The 18,200-nt window shown below is 35.2% G+C and overlaps 1 protein-coding gene and 1 long non-coding RNA gene across 2 annotated transcripts in view; both read right to left on the bottom strand.

Moving 5' to 3' along the window:
• LOC130241422 (uncharacterized) overlaps window positions 1–18,200 on the bottom strand; it is a 75,708-nt gene that overhangs the window by 47,444 nt on the left and 10,064 nt on the right. Inside the window, exon 2 of the long non-coding RNA XR_008838874.1 lies at window positions 15,518–15,656. This is a non-coding gene — a long non-coding RNA (uncharacterized LOC130241422). The remainder of the gene's footprint in view (window positions 1–15,517; window positions 15,657–18,200) is intronic.
• On the bottom strand, window positions 753–1,945 carry LOC130241421 (class A basic helix-loop-helix protein 9). The gene has a single exon (XM_056473174.1). The coding sequence runs from the start codon at window positions 1,820–1,822 to the stop codon at window positions 1,022–1,024; it is 801 nt and encodes a 266-aa protein (XP_056329149.1). The 5' UTR covers window positions 1,823–1,945; the 3' UTR covers window positions 753–1,021.

The following is an 18,200-nucleotide window of genomic DNA, read 5'->3' as shown; positions in this document are numbered from 1 at the left end:
ACGCTGAAACTGTGTTCTACACCAACATGGATCAAGATCACATAAAGTTGAATTATTAGCCCCCCTTTGAATTTCTTTTTCTTTTTTAAATATTTCCCAAATGCTGTTTTACAGAGCAGGGAAAGTTTCACAGTATGTATGATAATATTTTTTCTTCTAGTGAAAGTCTTATTGTTTTATTTCAGCAAGAATAAAAGCAGTTTTAAATTTTTTCATAAACATTTTAAGGTCAAAATTGTTAGCTCCTTTAAGCTATATTTGTTTTTGATAGTCTACAGAACAAACCATCGTTATATAATAACTTGCCTAAATACCCTAACCTGCCTAGTTAACCTAATTAACCTAGTTAAGCCTTTAAATGTCACTTTAAGCTGAATAAAAGTGTCTTGTACATTTAGTAAAATATTATTTACTGTCATCATGGCAAAGATAAAATATATCAGATATTAGAAATAAGTTATTAAAACTATTATGTGTAGAAATGTGTTGAAATAATCTTCTCTTCATTAAACAGAAAAAGGGGGAAAAAATAAACAGGGGGGCTAATAATTAAGGAAGACTAATAATCCTGACTTCACCTGTATATTCAGTAAATATATCTGAAACGCCTTATTACTGTATATTAATTAATTGCACAAGTCATTTCATACCAAGCAGAAGAAATGGATTGCTTTATATTTAGTAGATAATTATAATTTAACTATAATAGTTTCAAAAGAGCCAGTCAGATTTATAACATATAAGCTGCTTTATTTGGGAGGCTGTGCATATTTAAAAAGGTATGAATGTGGTAACAAAAACCCTTAGACAACAACAAAATTATTTAGACCTATTTTTGTCACATTATCTCACATCTTACATTTACAATAACAATATTTACAATGTACAAAAGACAAACATTGTGTTTTTTTTTTAACCAGGCATTTGCTGTAATATACAGTATACTGTTTTACCTGACATAATGTATCCAAACATTCCCTACTAATGGTTTTCAACACAAATCTAAGATGATAAACGTTACTCAGTGCATACTCAGGGTATGCTGATATCCATGACATTGAAGGTAACCCAACTGCCAAGCCAAAGACGGGTTCACAGAGTCTGAATAGGTGTCCATGTGGTTCTGATGACAGGAGACTCTCGTCCCCTCTTGGAATCCAGTGTAGTATCCACCACTGCTTTGGTCGTCCCATTGGTGAACGAAATGTCCGTGATTCAAGTGTTCCTCACTGTTGGCTGCACAGTGGCCATAACGTGGTGATGGTGCCAAGTTTGATATGTCTTGGTACACAATCCCAGGAATTTCTGGAGAGGCTGTGAGCTCTGGCTGATGGGGAATGTAGTTCTCCATTGGTTCCTGGAAAGTTCCTGTCTTCCTGGGAAGGGAACTACTGTCTTCTGGTAGCCGGAAACATTCTGTATGGGTGCACTGAGGTGTGTGTGGTTCTGTGGATGAATGTGTTTGTAGATATAAAGATAATGTTGAAATGCGGTGGATGGCACGACGGAGAGTTGCGATTTTGGATAGACGCTTTCCGCTCAGGTCATGTTTGAGGACAGTTCGTAATGCGTTGAAGGCCTGGTTGTAATCCAGGATTCGCTTCCGTTCTCGGATATTGGCGGCGGCTCTTCGTGCTTTGGACCGTTTGGGTCGAGTACGTCTTTTCACTGCTTTTGAATCATCTGTGTCACTTGGGCCTGATGATTCTGAACGATGTTTTCCTGGGTGGTTTTTTCCACAGTCTTCATCTTGATCCAAAGAGCAATCTTCCAACTCATCTTCTGAAACCTCAGATTCTGTACTGATGCTGTCCAGGCTCATCGTTGTAGACTTTGTTGTTGTATTTTTCCTCTGCAACTATCAAAGCTTCAGTTTTAGAGTTGAAAAGTCCTACAAACAGTCAGGTTTGCAAAACATCCACATGTTGAAATCCTTCGCTCACCTTCTAGATCAAATCTGTCAGTCTCTGCGAGGGCGAGAGGGGTTTTTAAAGGCAATTTCTGGATGTGTCACGTGAGCAAGCTGCCTATAAGCAAAGGTGTATTCTGTGTTTACAAGTGCCCTCCAGGCAAGTGTAGACATCAGTCAACAAGCTTTGACACACCTCCTCAGCAACAGGATCTGAGCTTTCCAACTGTTCTGTGCTGAAAAACGAGGAATGGCATTTGTGAAGTTGACAGATGTAGCTACCTCTAAGGTCTATGAAAAATAGCTGTTGAATGCTTGGTTTTGACTTGATAGTTAACTTGATTTGATAATTGACTTTTTGATAATAATAGTGTTTTTTATGGAATCATTTATATTTGCAAAAAGCAAAAACAACTCTTAGAGATATACACCAATAAATAAATGTTCTTTATTGGCAACTAACTCACATAAAAACGTTCCACTGTAAAAGTCTCTCAGAATTGTTGACTCTTAAAATGGTTATCACACCAAGAAGAAACATTCTTTTGAAAAAACTTTTTTAAAAGTTCTTTGAAACATTTATTTTTTTACATGATCACATATTTTAACGGTATATTCAACAATCTCACTGCAATTCATAACCTTTTGATTTAATGGCTAATTTGTATGAATTTGATTATACAATTTAGTATGTTTTGCTCATCCCCCAATTACGGTTGCCACACCTCCTTTTTAAAATTGTATATTTTCGCATGACCAAATTCATTCGAATTAGCCAATAAACTGACAAAAACATAAAATTAGTTATGTTTTGTTGGAATATTTAATCAATTCCATGCGTGTTCAATAAAAAAGTCAGGAGACCGTTTTCTTCGATGTCAAAAATATTAGTAATTTATCAGATACGCAGAATTCTGGTATCCTCAACACAATGCAAAAGTTACATTCAGGAGGTGCACAACCACTTTCATTTTCTGATTCAAGCTTTTATATGCAGCTGATATTATCAGGTAGAGTTTACTTGTCAATCATTCCGCCATTGGCCGCACCCATACATACGTCCTCTTTTTTTACGAATTCTCTGCACATTAAAAGCATAAGCCTTCTCAACTGCACAAATTCTGTGTTCAAATTCAACCCATCACGGCTCACAGGAAGTTTAGCTGCAAAGCTCAAGTTAATTTTAAACAATCAGGCCTTTGCATTTCTATCAGCTTCATCTACTTCTACAAAAATGCTTCCTTAGTATGCAAGGCATATCACACTCAAGAGAAGAAGTTTAGTTAATATATCACCTTTAAGCAATACAAATACAATTGTTTAATGAAAAGAAAAAAGACCAATACAATAAAATATATATTCCTTGTTTCCTCATGAGATCAGGCTGGTATATTAGGTTTATTTAAAGCAAACTCTAGTGTGATTTGTCTGTGAGCGTGGTTCGTCTGAATCAGATCTGATATCAGATGTGCACCAAAAATGCACACTGGGACCTCTGAAAAGATGTGTTTTGAAAAGACAGAACGCTCTATGCATCTGTTTTTTTTTTCTCTCTTTATAGTTATATTGTTGAAAAAAACATTAATATAAGCACGAGAAACATGTTTCCTTACTGCAGATCTTCATTTTTGCGTACTTGTTCAACTTTTGTGCAAGTTCCATCCTTAAAAATGTCAAAAAAGGCAAAGAATAAGCTAACTAAGAACAAATGTATCCTTTTCTTTTTTGGTCCTGACCAATGAAGCAAGAAGACTGAACTTCAAATAACTAGTTGCTGCTTGTTGCAAAATCATACGTTGCATGTAATTATGCACAATTTATTGTTATTACAGTACAGTATACGGAACATGCATAACTATATAATAAATGTCTTTTATAAGTATTGACGGCTCCATGAAGACCCTTTACCCATGAAAAGAATTTTGGAATATGTCATTTTAAGAGTAAAATACATCATAAAATAAAGTATTACATTATATACAGCATAACTAGCATTATATTGTGTATAGCATTACCATTGTGTTTAAAACTTTTAAAAAGTTGCAAGACTGACCTTAAGAAAACCAATCTTCTTTGAAAAAATTTTATGATCGCTAATGTATTTTTTTTTTAAAGCACAAAAGGCTGAGAATTTTTTTCAAAATAACTGTTCTGGAGGACAAAATGATTTTAAAACCAAACCATGAACACAAGATGAACCGGTACAAAACTAGTACCAGTATAGAAATACAAGTCTTGCATTCTTAATTAAAACATTGGTCATTCATATCATACAAATGACAACAGAGTAAAAGAATTTCACTCCCAGTTTCCCTCCACCTTGATCCAGATAGATCGTCTAAAGCCGTGTCTTGGGTGTTGAGAGAAAAATGGGAACATTCATGACAAATTACAGCTTTATCAGATAAGCCTCTTTTGCCAATTTGCCTTTACACCTTTTCTCTGCCAGAGGGATGGAAAAACACTTATCATGTGTCACATAAACTCTATATCTTTGTATGGTCACAATTAGCTGTTGTGTATTAAGCGATTACTGGCCTTCCTGGGCTGCAGCGAGGGACAGTGTAATTTGGTTGTCTACAAAGTCATAAATCTAATGTGCACTTCCTACGGGGCAAGAACAGACAGTAGCCACCTCGCTTCAAAGCTGGGGAAAAGGAACACAGATATTTTACAATTATTACCTGTGATGACTGTGAGTTAAGGGCTTCTGAACTGTTGCCTTTTTATTCTCACTCACAAACAGCTTGCTTATCCCCTACTTGAACCCTCCAGTGTGTTTTAGCGATTCAAAAAATGTGTTTTGTACTGAAAGTGGACAAAGTTGTGAAATTTTAACTAGTTGACCTCCTTCTATCGCTCAGCATTTGATGTTAAAAATTCAATGAAAGTATTTTTCCAACCACAATGTCGTAATGTGGTCTCAAATCTGACATTATTTATTGCAGGAGGAAAAAAATCTGCTCTATGCTTTTAAGCTCGTCTCTTTTTCTCTAAGAGTCAGGAGACAATAGACCAATTACCAACCTACGTCGCACATGATGTCACACGGGTACCCGGTTGCAAAAAAAACTGCAATAGTAAACATGTCGTGTTGTGCAGTAGGATGCCAAATTCGAAAACTTAACATGTACCATACACCACACTGCTTTAATGCCAACTGCAGATGACTTTGGCTAAAAGGCTGAATGAACAGACGACCTAATTAGGAATGCTGGACTCTGCAGTTCTCATGTTATATCAGGTAAGTTCACATTATGCTGAATCATACACATTACTCGTTTTTGATTGCAGGACTGATTTCAGCAAAAACAGTTACATATGGTTAATCAAACTGAGGACACTGAATGCTAAGAATGAAACTTGAAAGTGTAAGTTATTAAGGTAAACTTGGTTTTATATTCACACATTCATTCAGTGACAACTTGTGACACTCCCTATATTGTTTACCACGGCACTTTGAATATTCAGTCTAAAATAGCCTGCAAGTGTGACTTTAACAAATTTTAACAACATTAACACTGTTTATTTGATTGCGAACAATGTTTCCTTGGCTGCTAATATGATATCGCTATTTAGAGTTTGCAAATAATACTTTTATGAAATTATATTATTAAGGAGAAATTCCGAATGTGCAAATATAAAACCAACTTTACCACTATGTGTAAGTTCACATACCCTGCCGTACAGGTGTAGTTCTCTGTAAAGTATGCAGTCGTTTTGCTTGATGATGATTAATTACCCAGGCCTTGTACAGTTCCGTCTTCTTTCCTTGTCTTTCGCTAGGCAGAATCTCGGTTTTTAGCACTACAAAGTGTTGAATCTGGTAATCATGGAACATTATTTCTTGCACATGACCACACAGATCAATATTGTTGGTATCCAAAGACTTGTTGGCCTTTAACTTCTCTCTTGTAAAATCACTTGGAGCTTCAATGAGATTGTATATTTCGGGCTAGATGCTTGGTCATTTTGACTTATCCAATAACCATTGGAAGGGTGCTATCGCAAATGGACCTGTCAGATGAACGCCGCTCACTTTAACATTAATTTTGACGAATCACCGTCCTTATCACTGGGTGACAAGCTGTTATAATACGCTGAAAGCATTATGTAAATAATATATATAATATGTAATCAATATATCTAATTTCTAGAACAACAACAAACTCTGTACCACATCGGATGTCATTCCCTCACTGTAAATGCTAGCGCTCCCGGTTTTTTTCTGCCACCTCTCTGCGCGCGCATCCTGAATGTTTACAAACATGGTAATTCGTCTATACATTCTGCTTGAGGATCAAGATTATATCAGACCCAGTGGATCTGTTTACTATGCAAAAGCAAACTAAAACTTTTCTTTTAAAAAGTATTCATTTTACTAATATGTATTTAATAGAACTCAATTGTTATTTGTTTAAATAATACACTGTAAAGAATTGCATAATTCCACACAATTCATTCATGTTGTCCCAACACAAATCAATTAAGTTAACATAACAAATTTAAGTGGATTGAACATAAAACTTTTAAGTTATCCAAAAGAAACCTCAAGAATTGTGTTGTTTCAGCTCATTTTAAATAAGTTGTTTAAACAAGATAATTAAACAACATAATTTTTTTGAGTCTATGTACCATATTGTGCTGTTTTTATTGTATGAGATTATATCAAAAATAAGGCGTGGATTTTAATAGTCTAGGACAGTGGTGTCCAAACCTCGATCCTGGAGGGCCAGTGCCTGGAGAGTTTATCTCCAACTTACTTCAAAAAACCTGCCAGGATGTTTCTAGTATATCTAGTAAGAGCTTGTCTAGCTGGTTCAGGTGTGTTTGATTAGGGTTGGAGCTAAACTCTCCAGGACCGAGTTTGGACACCCCTGGTCTAGGAGTATTTATTACTGAAACATCAAACTAACAAATAAATAGATATGCCAGCCTTTTCCAACAAACTGTAAAATTAAATGAAAGATCCAGTTTAAAAAAAAAAAGAACTAGAGAAAAATTCCTATAATAAATCAAGTAAAAAATAAAAGTTATGTGGCCCAGTAAAAAATTAAAGGAAATAAAACATGAATAAAGATAGACATTCATAGACATTTTTTTTTTTTTTTTCAGGCTCCATAGAATAAAAACAAACGTGCGTTCAGGTTTATACCAGGATAAGATAGTAAACCAAAACATTTTTTTATTTTGAGTGGACTATTCATTTACTTGAACAGCACAAGCGATCAAAAATAGTTTAAACAGTTAGGTCAGGAAGCCATTAGTCAGACCCACCATCAGGTCATAATAGCAAAAGCGTAACATCTTCTCTAAGGGTTGTTTTTCAAGTACCAAGCCTCCAGTCAAACCAGTGGCTCAAGAGTGCTTTCTAGTAACTAAGATCATATCATCAATGGGCGGCGGTGCAATAACCTTTAAACAAAGAATGAGACACCATTTTAGACATTGCTTCCTTCCTGTCTAGTTTTAACTGCTTAATTATGACTTTAGCAATCTAAGTTTAGCTGTCTGACTGTTATTTAACACATTCAATACATTATTTCAAAGTAAAGCAAAACTGCTATATCCAAGTCAGTTTAAAGCAGCTTTTAATATAGCATAATATTATTCAAAGCACTGTTAGCTGGACAATGTCTATTCAAACTTTTACAAAAGACACATTTTAAAAAGCCAACATACTTTTTCAAATAATTCTTCCAAGGCACTATGCAAAAATGTCTGTGTTTTGTATCTCCTAAGAATGTCAAATAAAGATATATAAAGTAATTATTTATCGAGTGCAAATCATGACCTTATGAATTTTTTACAAGACTGGATCAAAATTTGTTAAAATATTGTTAACAAGATTAACGCACCAAAATTTTAAAAACCGCAAGCGGGCAGTGCAAACTTCATTACTGAAAATAATTCTTTCAAGACAAATAATTGTCCCTTTCAATCATTTTAGATCATTCAAGCTACAACCACCAAACTTAGATCGGACCTTTAGATGGTTCTAACTCGGGATGTTACAGTATATCTTGGATTTACAATCAATTATGCCCAAGAAACTCATAAAGCTTCCATTCTATGTAATATTTCCAAACCTTCAGATTAATTCAAGCTTCATTTTTGACATTTCAAAACATGATAGTGACATTATAAAAATGCTAACATGTAAAAACATGATAGCAAAGTTCCAAAATGTGCTACCAGTGTACCAAAAATATTCAGGCAACATTCTAAAATATGCAAGAAATGTTAAAACATGTAATTAACATGCTAGCACTGACATAAAAACTACAAACAACATTTTACATCATCCTAGAATATGCTAGTAATGTGCCAAAACATGCTAGTAATATTTCTAACATTCTAAAATGTGATAGAAACATTATCATAACATACTAGTAACCGTTAGCATTGCTAAAAACATTCTAAGCACATTCCAAGCATGTAAGCACAATGTTAAAAAAGGCTATGATATCAAAGTACATGTTTACAACATGCTAAACATCACTCAGCCAGTGGAGATTGCTGATTTTTTAAGAAAACTGACCTTAAATGCGCCTATTTTTGCATTGGCATACAGTTGACCGGAAGCGCTTAACCCAGGTTACTGGCAAATTCAAAGTCCTATTAGCATGCTTCGGCATATACCCTATAGCTTCGCTACTGAAAAGCTATTTGATTTAGAAAGTAGCGATGCTACCGCTACGCTTCTGAGCAATGTAGTTAGGCTAGTAGCGTCACTACTTGTAGCGACGCTACTGCCCAACACTGGCAATGTGCTAAAACATTTTAGCAATATACAGTCCATAACCACCCAGAAACATTTTAACAACCACACAGAATAGCACAGAAGTTGTGCAAACAGTTAACCTGAGAATCTTAAAAACTTTAATCTTTTGAGCTTTTGAAATTCAAGGCTCCTTCAAACTTCAAACGTACTGGTGACTTTTTTGAGCCAGTATCAAAGTTTATATATTAACTTCCTTGTCACAAAACAAAAAATCATATTTACAAACCCCATCTCAATTACTGTTAGCAATTGCTCAATTGCTGTATAGACGGCAAGTCTATCTATTTAGATGTGTAACATGTTTTGACCGACAGACATGTTGACTTGATGTCCCTCATGGGCGTGGGGTGTTTTCCAGATCTGCAGTGAAAGGCAAATCAGTTTCTGTGTTAGCGGAAAAATATAGTTGCTTAAGTGGGAATTACAACATCCTCTTCCTTTTCTTGTTCTGCAATTATAATCCAAAATGCAGGTTTGTTTAAACACAGGGCTGCGGATTGTGTCATACAGTATTTGCTCTATAATTTAAAATTAGTTGTAAAACGCCACAACCTTTGCATGCTAATTACAGGCTGCTTTGGGATTTTACACTCAAACGGGAATCAAAAATCAATGAAAATGTTGACCTAATGAACGCAACAATCCCCAAAAGCGACACTCTTCGATAAAAACAACACACTAAGGCAAGTAAAGACAAAAGGCAAAATTGCCACATCCAGACAGAGTAGAGCGTGGGAATGTCACTTTAAGTGTTTTTGCTGCTTTTTCCCAATGTCACGAGAGAAAGAAATTAGGGGTCATGAACACGGAAAGGAGAGGCTGGTGTACTTGGTAATTGAGGGGTTGTTTAAAAGGTTTGGGAACCAAAATGCTTAAAATAACAGGATTTTTTCTCTCTCTTTTATCAATCTAATAAAAGGGACGTTGAACACCATCTAAAATGGTTATCGAATCAAAAACCTAAATTACCCTCAATGTCAAATTTTTCACTTAATATCTAAACTGTCAGGCAAAGAGTGGTTTATAATGGTAACCACTTTGAACCAGTGATGGCCATGTCAAAGGTTAAAGAGCACCCTTGAGCTGAACACTTAACCTCAACTGCCCCTCAAAACAGTAATAAAGGTTTCCCAGCTCATCAAATCCATTATTAGTGAAACAAGTTGTGTTATACTACGCGATTACATGAAGGAACTGTGGACTTACAATCTTCTGGATGAACCGATCAACCTTTTTTGAGTTGTGCAATGTAATAGGACATCTTGGAGTGCCTGCTTTATCACGCCCAAGGGTTCTAGTTCCCAGTTTCTAAAAATAAATTAATATCGATCTGTTTAAAGAACCATCATGTGAAGTATGCATTTGGCTTCTTTGTGGAACTGATTTATTTCCATTACGGTTATTTACAAATCACAATTTTAACATGCACAGTTTGAAGAGTAATGGAACCTAACTCATGTATGATCAGGAGCCACGGGTGTTTTGTTTGACTCTATATAATGGGTCTTAAAGCACCGGAGCTGCTGACTTGCATTTTTTGAATCATGTTTACTGCTAAAAAATATAACATGGATGGTCCTTGGGGAGAGTAAATTAATACATTTGCTATTTGTTCAAACTACTTACTTAAAATGAGCTGAACCAACTCTATTCTTGAGGTTTTTTTGGGGGACAACATAATTGTTTCATGCTCAATCCACTTAGCTTAATTATTTCATGTTGTCCCTACGTAAATCAATTGTGTGGAACCCAGCATTTTTACAGTGCAGAATTGAATTTGAACGAAGAGAAGTAAAATTCATTAAAGGGTCATAAAACTCCCTTTTTTAGTTCAAGCCTACATCAGAATTTTTTTTTCAGAGGAAAATGAATGAATTTAGACATAAACACAATTTGTTATATCATTATAATGATAATCATGTTTATATAAACACTATAAATGAGAAGGATTTCTCTCCTCCTGAATCCCCAGGTCTGAATGTAGACACAGTGAATAGCAGTGCAGCAGCTTTCTTGCACTATCTACTTCAACCATTAACCCTGCCGGTAATCTGGATTTTTGTAAACATAGGCGAATAGACCAGCATGGATAGGCGATGAGTCTGAATGGTAACGAACTCAACTAATAAAAGACAAAGTCTGCCATTCTCAGATTCTCATACAATTCTCCTGACAAAAATGCTTGCTACACACAAACAGCTTTGTTGTATCGGCCCTGACAGCATCGTGAGGAAAGCCATGCAACAAACCCCGTGGATCATGGAACCAAACACATACGACCCTTCATAAATGGCTAGATACTGCATGCTGTGTGTGCCACGGTCTCACAGCTTGGCGGGTCTGTCTTCTAAAAGCATGTGCTAATTAAGAAGCAGGGTCTTCTCATGGGATAAGAAAACTCAGCTATGAATAATAATGAAAAACCGACATGACATCTTTGGACAAGCAGATCGGCACTACGTCACCGATTTTGATCCTGTCCAAAAAATTATTTTAAACCCGGAAGATGAAATTAGAAGATGAAAAAAGCTCAAAATTATCCAGTTTTCCCCACAATTAAAGCTGACAGGTGCTAACGTTGCTCAACACACACAAATCTGTTAAAATCTCAATAAAAGTACTTAAGGGTTTCTTGAAAACATATTATCATTTATATTAACAAGTGCACTAGGTCCTATATTAATAGACATTTAACTCTTTATAAGGCACTCATTGAAATACTCGATCAGAAAAGACCTGGGGTCTCATTTATTTATAATAGTGTTCGCACAAAATAGGGTGGAAATGCATTTCCTACGCCAAAAATCGTGATCTATAAAATACAAACTTGACAGGAGAACATGCACATCTGTAAGTAATCTTGAAGTAAAGATATTTAACTTAAAAAAATTACTTAATTTAAGGTCCAATGAAATTAAAATAAAGTTTTTTAAATGTTAGTATCAGTATTGTTAATTTTTAAGATAGACATAATCTAGTGTGTTCCAAAACAGTGACAAAATTCATGTTTAAAAGATACAAAACTGCTATCAACATGTGAAGCTTGTAGTTTGTCACTTCCACCTAAATTGATTAACGGTTTTATTCAACCGTTAACCCATACTCCAGTTTTCATCACATCATAACCAATCAAATGCTTTCTAGTATCTGACATGCCCCGCCCCCTTCAAGACGCTTCTCGTTTACTTTTCATTTGATGCACTTAAGCTCAACCACTCTCACTGGCAGTGCGGAGATAAACTGAAACGCTATTGGCTATTTTTTTAAAGAGAAAAAATTTCTGTTTCGGTTGAGATTACGCCAAACATTGAATAAAAATGCACATTTCAAAGCACTTCACAGGACTTTTAAATCATCATATGAGCCATAATCATTAATAAAAAATTGTATTCTGGTGTACGCTCATTTTTTAACGTTTCTATGCAAATTTTAGAAATCAGAGCCCTGGAGTGTTAGTTAGAATAATCAATATCAGTGAAGTCACCATATATATGGTTCTCCACCCAATAAAGGGTTATAGAAAGTGGTGTGTTTAATTCAATTTACACGATTTAAAAAACAGATCATTCAGAGTTTCACAAGCTGTGTATGTAGTTCACAAGATAAATATGCATTTCATTTTCTCTACCACCTTGACTTAATATGAAGTCAGTTGTTCCACTCCATGACTCTCTGCAAACCACAAGCAGCAATGTGTGATTAATTTGTAATGGAAACCTTTACACACTTGAATCACCTACTGTCCCAGACTAAGTGATGTAGTTCAACACATAAACAGTGATGATTTACAAGAAGGGCTGTCAGATTAATTGTCTTGTACTGAGAACTTCAAGCATGCTTTTAAACCCCTCCCAGCCCAGTCTTATTTTTGACGAATGGGAAGACAGTAGTAATTATCAGTCGCCATGTATAAATCAAGGTCCTTTTAGATGGCTGTGCCCTCACTGGGAGAACTAGAGATGGCCTGGCCATAACTGTGAATTGTCTAAAGATTTGTAAATCCTGAGTCTGAGGTTAGATAATGAGAAGCTGCTTTCTGGCAGTTATTAGAAGACAGTGACACAATTATTTAGATACATGCTTTTAAAGGGGTGGTGAGGCTTGAGAAGTATGCAGGGAAATTAGAGGTCCACATGGAAAACATGAATTCGTTACAACATTCTTTGAAACATTTTTCAGCTCTATGTCACAGTAAGTGTACCAGCGGCTATAGCTTTAATGACAGTGATAGGATTTTTTTTATTCATATTTTGAGATTTTCACAATGATCACAACAATTGTCAATATACAGTAAGGAAAACTCAATCAAAATATTTAGTTAAAATAAAACTTAAAAACTATAACAGAGAAAAGCAGAAATAAATTAAAAAGCCATTTTTTCAGTACTCTCTCAGTCCTAATAGCAGTGAATAGCAATCAGCATTAAGCCTTTAAAAAAAGACCTAAAGTATATAAAGTATATATTACAAGCATTCTGGATTTAGATTTACATTTAGTAAATTTAGTCATTTAGCAGATGCTTTTGTCCAAAGTGACTTACAATTGAGGATGTATTCAGCAATTCAACAAAAAGAGGCAATACACACAAGGGGCTCTATCATACACCCGGTGCAATAAGGTGCAAGATGTGTATGGTGCGGTTTGTTGCTATTTTCAGACCAGCACAGATCTAGTTTTCATGTTTTGCGCCACATTGTTTAAATAGTAAATATATTTGTGCTACTTTGTGGACTCATGGGTGTGCTGGTTAATAAAGGAGGTGTGTTAAGGTGCATTGTTGGTGTGGTGCTATTTTGAGGAACTGAAATAGACTGCACTATTGGCCAATTTAAAGCTGCTCTGAAGTGCAGCACAGACTGTGTTAGTTATACACCTATGCAGGTCTAAACGCTTAACCATTACTTAATACACACTGGATGTACACCAATAGAAATATCTTTACATATGAAAAATGGATTAAAATGTTACAAAATTATTATTTTCTACATAAATATAAAAACCACTACCTCCATGCCTCATGTCAGGGGGCTTTTTCAGTTTATTCATGACAATTAGCATTTGTATAATGTTTTTATTATTAGTAGTAGTATTTATTATATGCAGATTTATATTTGTTTTAATAAAAACAAGTTTAGATTTGTCCACCTGTCAGGTTTTAGAGACATATACATCACCATTTGGGGCATAAGAATAGGTTATGTGTATGGATATAAGTCCGTTTTTTGACCCCACTTCATTGTTATTGTTCATTTATTCGTTTTCTGGAAATTAGAACTGAATTTAGAAATAGTTTTGAGACAAATCTTTGCGCTTAACAAACCAAATTAAATATGAAGGCTGATGGATGTCTTCAGTGGAGTGCGCACTGTTTCCTTATCCACAAAAGTATAGAAGTAAAATAAAGAGTAAAAGTAATGTAAAGAGGCCGAATGTAGGAGGCTCGTTCCTTATCCTCACACAGATGTTATGTGTAACTGTTTTCTCGCTAGTGAAGCGTTCAGTTTTTTCACTTACAAAGTCCGCCATGTAAACAGCAAATGTGCCATGATGTGATGTAACTGACTCGGTAGCACTTTATTTGATGGTCCATTTGAGTATTAGAAGACTGTCTGCTTAATATTGTTTGCTTAATAATTGTTTGACTGTCTGCTTTAATATTGATGCTCCTTCAACAGACATTTAACTGACTATAAGAAACTTTGAAAGTACATGTCAACTTACACTAACCCTAACCCCTACCTAACAGTCTACTTATAATCAGATGAGAATTAGTTGGCATAGATGCAATGTGACCTAAAATTAAACAAATGGACCATCAAAATAAAGTGTGACCCCTGACTCTTAAAGAGAATGGGAGATGAGACTCTGATTGATTTAATGCATGTTATGCTCAAAACACACCCATAACTCATTAAGAGAATAAGCTTCCAGGGTGCAGAGCATATTTTTTGGATACACTTTAGACTTTGCGCCTAGATCATTAAAATAGAGCCCAAGAAGTGCTAATTATACAAAATAACTGTTTGTGCTCAGAGAATTAAGTGCTAGAGTTAGGAGGAGGGAGTGTGTTTTTAATTTTTTATTTCACTTTTTAGAGAAAGAAAAGAGTGTTTCTACAGGTGCTTTGTCACCTGTGTGAAGCACACTTCATAAAATGTTTTTTTTGGTTATGTTTTTTGATATAGAGTGATTGCAAGAATATGTCTGGTGCAAGAACTGGTGCAATTGTCAGTTAATGTGTCAGAGAGATAAAGTGTGTGTTTTCTACAGATGGTTTGTCAAGTCCACTTACCTGTGTGAGGCACACTCAGAATTAATAATGCTTTGAGGTTGCATTTACAACAGAGTTTGGTGAAGAACAAACCAAATTGTTTGCTCAAAATCCTGAACTTAACTGTTAGTCTTTGTACATGACAATCTTGGCAAAGTACACAAGTGAACTATTTTTGCTCAATCAAAATGTATAAACAAAATGCACAAGATGTATACATGCAGTTCCTTCACCGAGTTGAAACCCTCCAGACAGAATTAAAAGTCAGTTCTATTCAATGACCTTGATAATCTGCTGCTGTTGTGACAAAAAAACAACATAGCTTTGTATATTTACCTGTCAGATGAAAGGCTAAGCAAGACTTCTTAACTGAAAAATGTTTTGATGGGATATTCTATTCATTTAGGGGATTCCCAAACTATATGTTATAATCGCTGCGGGCACATGTAAGTGTGTAATGGAAATGTCTGGGACCTCCTTGGCCTTCCATTCGAGCTCTTGTAAAAACGCACAACAGTACATTGTTGACACATGCCTTCTGATCTGCACTCACCCTTGCTAGTTGGCACGGCTGCTGGAGGTTTGATGAGGTTATGTTAAAGATGGGGTGTTGTGTTTTGTAAGGGGAGGATGGGCTGATCTTTCTTCATTCCCTGACTCACCATCCACAGCACTGGCGGCCTGTGCTCCATCTACAGATAGAAAAGAAAGAGACGGCCCAGAAATGAATCACTCTCAGACACGGTTAGAAAAGGGAACAACTCAGAGATATACTAACAAGCTTGCATTTAATGTGGTACTTTTTAATGTATTATGTAATGTAATATACAAATGTTTTATGTGTCTTCGCCACTGACTTGGTTGGTTTGGGCGCATCATTGGATTTGCTCTTCATGTTTTGGCTTTCAGGAGTGGCATTTACAATACTGAACTAAAGTAAGCTGAACTTCAACAGTGAAAACTGGACTGAAGCAGATTCAATTTATTAGAACTTCTGTTAAGCTGTTTTGAAACAATCTGCATTGTGAGAGCACTTTAGAGATGAATTGAAAAGTTGAATTGAATGAACAAGTATGAACTTGTATGAACAATGTTTTTAACATTTGACCTTGAGCTTTTTATATATATATATATTTAATATTGAATGTGTGCAAATCTTTAAAAAAAAGAAAATAAAATGTTTCTTCTATTGTTGCACTCATTTTAATTTACACAAATCACATAAAAACTACAATACTTTCCATTCAAAATGGCAGAAATTGGTCGGGCCAGTCCAATAGTTTGCATGAGTAGATTATTGGTGGTCATTTAATTTTATTATTTAAGTTAGAAAAAAGAGAAATAAACTTACTGGCCACATTAATAGGTACACTTGTTCAACTGCTAAATGCACATATAATCAGGCATTCTCATGGCAGTAACGTAATGCATTTAGGCACGTAAACATGGTCAAGACAATCTGCTGCAGTTCAAAATGAGCATCAGAATAGGACAAATGAGTATTTAAAGGACTTTGAATGTGTCAAAATTGTTGTTTTTTCTCAGAGGGACTTGTTTGAGTATTTTAGAAACTGCTGAACTACTGAATTATGCATACACAGCCATGTCTAGGATTTGTAGAGAATGGTCTAGTAAGTGATGGTTCTGTGGGTGAAAATGCCTCATTAATGGCAGAGGTCAGAGTTTGGAGCTAGCAAAAGTAACTAAAACAAGTTTAAAATGAGGCAGAAAAGAAACCCTTAATGCACAACATGTTAAAGCCTGAAGCAGATAAGCTCCAGAAGAAGAGCACACCGGTGACACTCCTGTCAGCTGAAAACAGCAAACGGAGGCTACAGTTTACATGAGCTCAGCAAAATCTAACACACTGGAAAAAATGTTGCCTGATATGATGGGTCTTGATTTCTGCTCTGACTTTCAGATGGTACAGGCAGAATTGGCATAAAAGCATGGATCAATCCTGGTTTTAGTCGATGGTTCAGGCTGGTGGTGTAATGGTCTGGGGAAGATATTGTGACTAAATTTTGGTCAATTGGTACCAATTGAGAACCATTTAAATCACAGTGTGTCCAAAAGAAGAACACATGTCACAAAGCTGAAAATATCTCAAACTGATTAACATGACATTGTGTTCACTATACTGTAGTCACACATGATGAATGTTCATATGACGAAGGAGTGATTCTCTTTTCTTAAAAAGTGGACCTTTTTGCAGTTGCACGTCTCATTTTCTACTTATTTATGAGATTTAAATACTTCATTTTAGTGACATTTTAAGCTAGACTAACTTGTTAGATGGTCATAATAACCACAATTTTTGACATACCAAAAATATTTCCTAAAGATTTACAATAAAGAAATATTCTGGCCTATTGTCATTTAGGGCTGCACTATGGGCCTTTTATTGGTCATTTTTTGTTTTAAGAATAAGGTCCAAGATTTAAAATAAAAGTTACTTGTAGAATATTTTCCCTTTTCAAAAACAATACAGTAGCAAAAGATGACTTCACTTATGTCAGATTGCATGTTTTCTTGCACAGCTGGATATTGGACTCATTAAAAATAATATCTGCATTAAACAATTAGCTAAAGTCACAACAGCCAACAGAGGATTCTACTTGGACTTAAAACCTTTTTCTGTGTATTATTTTCACTATTTATGATGGCATAGCAGTCAAAATAGGACAAATAAGCTCATGTGGCACAAATTCTGAACTTTTGTCAGTGAGTCACCTGGCTACGGGTCTGATCTGCTTGACATTGTCAAGTTGAGCCAAAATCTATGAAAATTATATAAAGCACCTCTTTACTATGCCACAAAGAATTAAGGTGCAATTCTGGCTATTAACCATCCAATAACTAGGATTTTAATAAAATAGTACTAATTTGTTGCTTATTAATAGTTAGTAGTTGAGTTTAGTAATTTGGTAGAATTAGGGATTTGTCTTAAGTCAGTTCTTTAACAAAAATTACAAACAAACCTAGAACAGGGTGTACCTAATAAAGATTTATAGATCTTTCATTACACTGAAATTTACAATAAATTTTCATTTAAATTGACTTAAAAAAAGGAGAAGAAGCTATTAAAGATAGAAACCCAGCAATATTTGTAATAATATGTATTGAATGCATTTACTGAACATCTAGACTAGGAAGTGAGCTAGAGAAGAGAAGAAATGCAGAGAAGAAAAGCACTTTGTGTGAGTGTGCATGCGTGTGGCAATGCTTTCAAGTGC

The sequence above is a fragment of the Danio aesculapii genome, chromosome 15 (genome assembly GCF_903798145.1).
Source record: "Danio aesculapii chromosome 15, fDanAes4.1, whole genome shotgun sequence".
Lineage (NCBI taxonomy): Eukaryota > Metazoa > Chordata > Actinopteri > Cypriniformes > Danionidae > Danio > Danio aesculapii.
Note: the sequence above shows the minus strand (reverse complement) of the source record. Positions and strands in the feature narration are given on the sequence as shown.

Excerpts from the sequence above, each read along its gene's own strand:
- LOC130241421 (XM_056473174.1), bottom strand. The coding sequence starts at position 1,822 with ATGAGCCTGGACAGCATCAGTACAGAATCTGAGGTTTCAGAAGATGAG.